Source organism: Crocodylus porosus, unplaced genomic scaffold (assembly GCF_001723895.1).
Source record: "Crocodylus porosus isolate Cpor-Errol unplaced genomic scaffold, CroPor_comp1, whole genome shotgun sequence".
Taxonomy (NCBI): Eukaryota; Metazoa; Chordata; order Crocodylia; family Crocodylidae; genus Crocodylus; species Crocodylus porosus.
Genome location: NW_017728934.1, coordinates 7,366,575 through 7,372,755, shown reverse-complemented (window position 1 = coordinate 7,372,755; position 6,181 = coordinate 7,366,575). Strand labels below are relative to the sequence as shown.

The window sequence follows — 6,181 nt, the reverse complement described above, 5'->3', positions numbered from 1 at the left end:
CATTTTCCCAGCCCCCTGCCCCATTTTGGCTGATGGGGACACAGGGCTGGGAAACAGCAGTGATGAAATAGACACTTTCCAAGCCTCCTGCTCCTATCAGTTGATCAGCTGATCTGGGCACAAAGCTGAGAAACAGCTGGTATAAAGCAATTTGCTCCTTGTCAGCTGTCTAGATGAGCAGTACTGTGCAGTATCTAACACCTCATCTGGAATTCTCTGGTCACGTGGTCAGGACACAGAAAGTCATGATAAGCTTATGGGTTGGCTATCTGTAATAGCAGAAGATTGGGCTCAGAGATCAAGGAAGTCCACTCTTATTGCGCAGTCCAGCATTGGCGTCAGTGTGAATAAAAAGCTACAATTTATGAAATGTGTTGTTAACCATGGAGACCATAAAGTTCCTCTTCAATAAAGTCCTGCCAATGGCACAGCATGGAAGAGAAGCAGATATTTCCCAGGTGAGAAGACAGAAGGTGGAGGAAAAATGATGGTCTGGGGCTCTGCAGGGCCCACCAAACTCAATGGCATTTTTCCCAGTGCAGAGTGAATGGCCTGCAGATGGTGGAATATAGCCCACTAGGTGACAAGTAGCTTGCCTTCAAGCTGCTTGGCTGGAAATTAAATAGAAAGATTCAACATTCCCTGGTGCAGGTTTTACAACACAATCATCAATGGGAATTCTGGAACAGCCAGCCAGCACCTAGGCTGGTCCCTAAAGGGAATGGTGGGGAAGGAATGATCTGCAGCACTTGAAAGCCAAGGACACAGTGCAGGAATCTGGGAAATTTGGTCCCCTGACCCTGGGCCCCTCAGCTCTCTGGGAACTTTATTCCTTGCTGAGGTCCCAGCCCTAGGGGTTTGCCAAAGGCAAAGATTAGGTGATGGGATCCAGAAACCGCAAGCACAGCAGCATCCAAGGCAAGGGTTCCTGCCTGCTTTGGGATCCTAACACTCATCATGAGGCCAAGGGTCCATGTGTTGACTGCTGGATGAGGGGTAAAATATACATATACCGAGTTACTAAACAGGAGATCAGAAATGCATGTTCTGCTCAGAGGAGTATGCACAGTTCATCACCTCCCTCCAACGATGTCAGCCTAGACAGGCTGCAGGGGGAATATTGCAGATAACATAAACCATGGGACAAACCTGGATCCTTGTATCCTAACTCTCCTTTTCTGAGGATCAGTGGATAAAATGTGGCCTGAATTCAACCCACCCTTTTTGTGAACCTGAAACCCCATGAATTTAAGAGGAGAAAGGCCCTTTGAGACGATCCAACCTGAATGATACAAGTCAGAAAATGTCACCCAATGGCTGGCATATCAAGCATTTGCCTGAGTTAGAATGAATTGTTAAAAAGATACTGGTCTTGATTTAGAGACAGCAGGTGGCAGAGAAGCTACCACAGCCCTGTGTAAGCTGATCCACTGCCAATTTTAGATGCAGTACTAAAGAAAAGACATAGGAAAAATGGGAGTTCTACAGAAATCAATGTCACATAATAGATTGACCTAGTTCACTCTTAAAATAAATGTTTCACTTCCCCTTTTCCCACCCAAGAATAGATTTAATATCCAATTTTAAGCCAATTTCTCTGAATGAAAACCTGTTACTCAAAGATGTTTCCCCCCCATGACTCCAGTGAGAAATTGACCAAGCATAGAAATAGCTGGAACCCAGGTCTCTGGCCTTCCAGCCTTGTGTGACATTCGCCAACACAGACAGGGCACCTTGCATTATGCAGAATACAAACTCCCTGAAACAGCTCTTGGTACATTTCCTTTTTCCTCTCGCTTTATCTTCTGTGATGTTGAAACCAAATGTGCAGTGTAAGAGCCAGATCGCCATCCCGTCTGTTGTCATATGCACTATTTTGAGGTTTCCTGTGTCCCCACTAGAGGTTGGGTTTTTGCAATCAGAAAACTACAACATGACATCAGCTCCTGGAATTTCTAGTTTCCCCAAACCACCCCTCCTGTCCACCCCAGAGTCCTTTATAAGAGAGCAGAGAACCCAGTAGGGCAGCATCAGGAGAAGGGTTTCAAAGAGGCCCTCATCTGCTCCTGCTCTTGCTCCTGCTCCTGCTCCTGCTCCTGCTGATCCTCCACATCTGATTGCAACATGAAGGTTACTGTGGCTGCCCTTGCTGTTGTTCTCATTGCTGCCCTCTGTTCCCAGGCCTCCTCTTCTCCAAGTAAGTTCTGTTATTTTCTTCATGGGTCCGTTTTCTCCCTGGCTATGTCCTGGTAGTAAGGAAAGGACCAAATTAGCTCCGTCCTGTGTGGCCATGAGGCCTCAGATCCATGTACATTTCTGCAGTGTTTCTGACTGATTCAACCCAGCTCTGTCACCACTGCAGAAGTAAAAGCCCTAGGAGGGTGAAAGCTACACTCAGCAGCTAATGCAGGCATGGAGCTTGCTGAGGGCTTGCAAGCCCTGTGAGTGCTGACCCCCAGCCACTCCCATTTGGCAGCTGACTACTGAGCCAAGGTGACACCACTCTGTGCTCTCACTCCTGAGAGAGAAAAATTCACTTAAACCCTGTAGTACCCCTGGCTATTGCCAGATTCCTCCCCTCACGATGAGCAGAGGACTTTGGGGGCTTCCCCTCACCCATACTTAAGCCCAGACTCAAGTTTTCTATTTCTGACTCTTTCAGTTGGTTCGGACCCCCCGACTGCCTGCTGCTTTACATACACAGCCCGCCAGATCCCACGCAACTTTGTGAAGGACTACTATTATACCAACAGCATGTGCTCCCAGCCTGCCATTGTGTAAGTGCACCTGTTTGACTCTTAAAGCAGCCAGCTGAGAGGTGGAGGCACCTTCTGTTTAACTGCCACTCTCCTCTACTAACACAGTGTAATGCAGAGAGAGAGGCTGGATCAACAGCCCCTGGAGAAAGATCAGCAAAAGATCTGACAATCACTGGTGACTGGAGACCCCAGTGAATCAGCCCAAACACTGAGAGCAGTGTGTATCCTGGGGAACAGGCCATTGAGAAGGGATTGATTCCTGGTTTCCTGGGACTGGAAAGTCTCTTTGGTGAATTATCAATGGGCCTGCTTGCCCCGTGGGGTCTTGGAGTGAGGAAAGGCAGTAAGTCAGGCTGGGAGAAAGATCCCAGGTTACTGTCATACGTGGCAACTGACTTCTAAGTGTGAGGGTCCTGCCAGGAAAGCATATTGTGAGAACTGCTAAAGGGAGAATCCTCTGGGCAGAGAGAGAGCAGGGCAGGCCTCACCACCTGGGCCCTGGGGAGTAAGCTAGTGCTAACATCTCTATTTCATGCTCCACAGATTTATCACAAGGAAAGGCCGTGAAATCTGCGCCAATATTGAGGAACCATGGGTCCAAAAGTATGTGAGCGACCTGGAACTGAACTGAGCAGAGATACAGAAACACTGAAGATCAAGATTCTGAAGACTGAGACCATTCTGGAAATGAAAGGGTTAAATTTCTACATCAGTGCAAAGACATTGTTTCCAGCCAAATAAGCAAAGATTTTAAAAGGAGCTAAATATAGAAAAACCCAAACAAAAAACAAAACAAAAGACAAATTTGAGACTCTGTGACTATAATTTAAAACTATTTAAGATACTTGGGTTGGTAGAAAATATATTTTACTACTAATTATATTATTTATAGAATGTCTGTGAGGTCCTGTGGAGTCTGATCATTGACCAGCCCACTTCAGAACCCAAAGGCAAAAGATTATTTAATATATTTAATAGAGTCCCAAAATATGACTATTTGCAATGTAATGTTGAAGTATAATCTGAGTGTCTTGGACAGACCATGAAATAATGTTTACAGGGAATAAATATTTTTTACATAAAACTGTTTTGGCTTTGGTATAAATTATGTTGCTTTTTCATGAGTAAAATAATCAACCACTCACTGTCCAACTTGCACAGCCCAGCACATAGGTGTGCACTGGTAGGGATACACATACGACCTCTCCATACTCATACACAACTTCAGAGCACTGCAGCATAAGTACCAAGCTGTTCCTGCATGCACAGCCACACAGAAACACATCTACACACACATACTAATGTGCACCTCACTGATGTACCTACAGTATCCCTGCACAGCAATAAATATGGACACAGCTATATACACTCATCACAAACTAGCACCACCACGCCCATCACACCCGTATCTGTCAGATCCTGCATGCACCCATTCGCCCACAAAGGGCACAGACAGAAGGGACAATTTTCACCTGATCTGGCCCCAGAAAGTCATTTGCAGCTTTGACAAAACAGAAGTGAACAGCTGCAGACTTCTTCAAAAGGGCCCAATGCCATGAAAATCTGAACACTCATTGCATGGAGTGTGTTCTGTAACTTGTGTTTACGGCGCTTCCAGCCTGTCACTGTTTTTAGAATGGGAGGGGGAAAGGGAACAGAGGGAGTTTGGTCTGGGGATTTTTCAACCAGCACTGGAGGGTGGGTGGGCATATAGAAGCCCTCCCCTCCCCCCCGGAGGTAGGGGCAGGGACTCCAATCCACCCCCACCCCACCCTCCAGCACCAGTTGGGGAACCTCAAGAACAGGATCTCTCTGCTCCCTTTCCCCTCTTCCATTCTGAAAACAATGTCTGGGCCAGGAGTGGGGAATGGCACTGCTATGGAGACAGGGCTGCATGCTGGCAGCAAGCTGCTGGAATCCCCAACTCTTGAACCCAACAGCGAACTGCTGTTGTGTCCAGGGGATTATTGCAACTCATAGTGCTTCCTAAAAAGCACTATGAGTTGCAACAGGGAGCTGCTCTTCTCTCTGCGCCCAAAAATGCATTCACCATACCTGCCACACTCCTAGCTTTTCATGCTCCAAGACATCCGCAGAGAGACATGCAATTGGCACACAGCTACTCAGATGCATCTCTATACATATATATCCACCCCATCTACATTTCTACCTGCAGAGTCATATATATACGTACGCAGTACAGCAAACAGGAGATGGGATAAACCTCACAGGTCAGGCATGAAGTCTGTTTCTTGGGATCACTACCAGATTACCTCCTGTTGTTCATCCCCTGGAATTTGTCCAATGCACATTGAAATGCTCCAAGTGCTGGGGCTCCCTTTACTGTTCCAGGACCTTGAATCTAGCAGAGTTTTATGATGATGTTCCAATATAATACTGCTTTTTGTTAGCTTTAGCAGATATGAAGAACCAACAGCCTGCGCATCCTCTGCAGGGCATTCCCTGGGAGAAGATATTAGGTAACCTTATCAGAATGCAATGGAGGATCCTACTCCCTGCATCAGACCTCAGTGAGCAAATGATTCAAGAGGAAATCAGACTATCTTTTGCTGGAGGAAGCATGGATAGATTTGTATTGCACCCAGCCTGACCACTGAGGTCCCTCCAGACTATGGCAGCATGGCTGCTAGGTGTAGTTGCATGGAGCTGATATACACACACTGTCAGGCCACCAGTGACAGTTCCAGCAAAGGCAAGCGTGTATAGCCCAAACTTGACAACATCCAGCCCCAGCTATGTCTGAGGAAAGCAGAAAAAACAACAGTTGACCTGCCCTCACAGTAATTTACTGTGCAGTAAACCCTCCCTGGACAAGCATCTAAACGTACAGCCATTTGAGAGATTTGCTCTTCATGGCACTGGCATGCTGCCAGCCTCCGCCCTGAACCACCCTGCTGCAGCAGCCAGGGAGAACTGGAGGCTCTGGCCACAGCTCCCTGTGGCCAGGGACCCTCTTTAAAAGTCAGCCCTACATGGCGCTCCTTAGCCCCCTGCATTCCCAGCCTGGAGCACGCTTCCGCGTTCTGGAACGCTGCCCTGCAACTCTGTTGCCAGAGCCTTTGCCCACTGCATGATGGCTGCTCCACCCCAGGCTTCAGGAGTGACAACCTGTGTCCCAGGCTCCTGCCAGCCATGCTGCTCACCATGCTTCACAACCCTGGTGACTGCCACCTGGTCCAGGTCGGCCTTGGCCCTGCCTGCCCCCTGTGCTGTGTGGCCATGTAGCCAGGCTCATCACTGTGTCTGAGGCTGCCTGTCCCTGTGCCAATGCTACCCAGACCCTGTTCTGCTGCCTGGATCCCGACAGGCATACCAACTGATGTCGTCCATGAGCTCCTGGGGCTCCAGTCCAACTACCTGTGGGCCAGCCTGGCCAGCCAGGACTGGTGGGTGCACCACCA

The 6,181-nt window shown here is 48.1% G+C and overlaps 1 protein-coding gene across 1 annotated transcript; it reads left to right on the top strand.

Moving 5' to 3' along the window:
* Positions 1-2,012: 2,012 nt before the first annotated feature.
* On the top strand, positions 2,013-3,528 carry LOC109317638 (C-C motif chemokine 4-like). The gene is made up of 3 exons (XM_019546445.1): positions 2,013-2,197; positions 2,663-2,777; positions 3,303-3,528. Exons 1-3 carry the CDS (start codon positions 2,125-2,127, stop codon positions 3,388-3,390), a joined length of 276 nt encoding a protein of 91 aa, XP_019401990.1. The 5' UTR covers positions 2,013-2,124; the 3' UTR covers positions 3,391-3,528.
* Positions 3,529-6,181: the final 2,653 nt, after the last annotated feature.

Coding starts and splice junctions, on each gene's coding strand:
- LOC109317638 (XM_019546445.1), top strand. CDS start 2,125: ATGAAGGTTACTGTGGCTGCCCTTGCTGTTGTTCTCATTGCTGCCCTC. Junction 2,198..2,662: donor CCAGGCCTCCTCTTCTCCAA/GTAAGTTCTGTT, acceptor TGACTCTTTCAG/TTGGTTCGGACCCCCCGACT. Junction 2,778..3,302: donor TGCTCCCAGCCTGCCATTGT/GTAAGTGCACCT, acceptor CATGCTCCACAG/ATTTATCACAAGGAAAGGCC.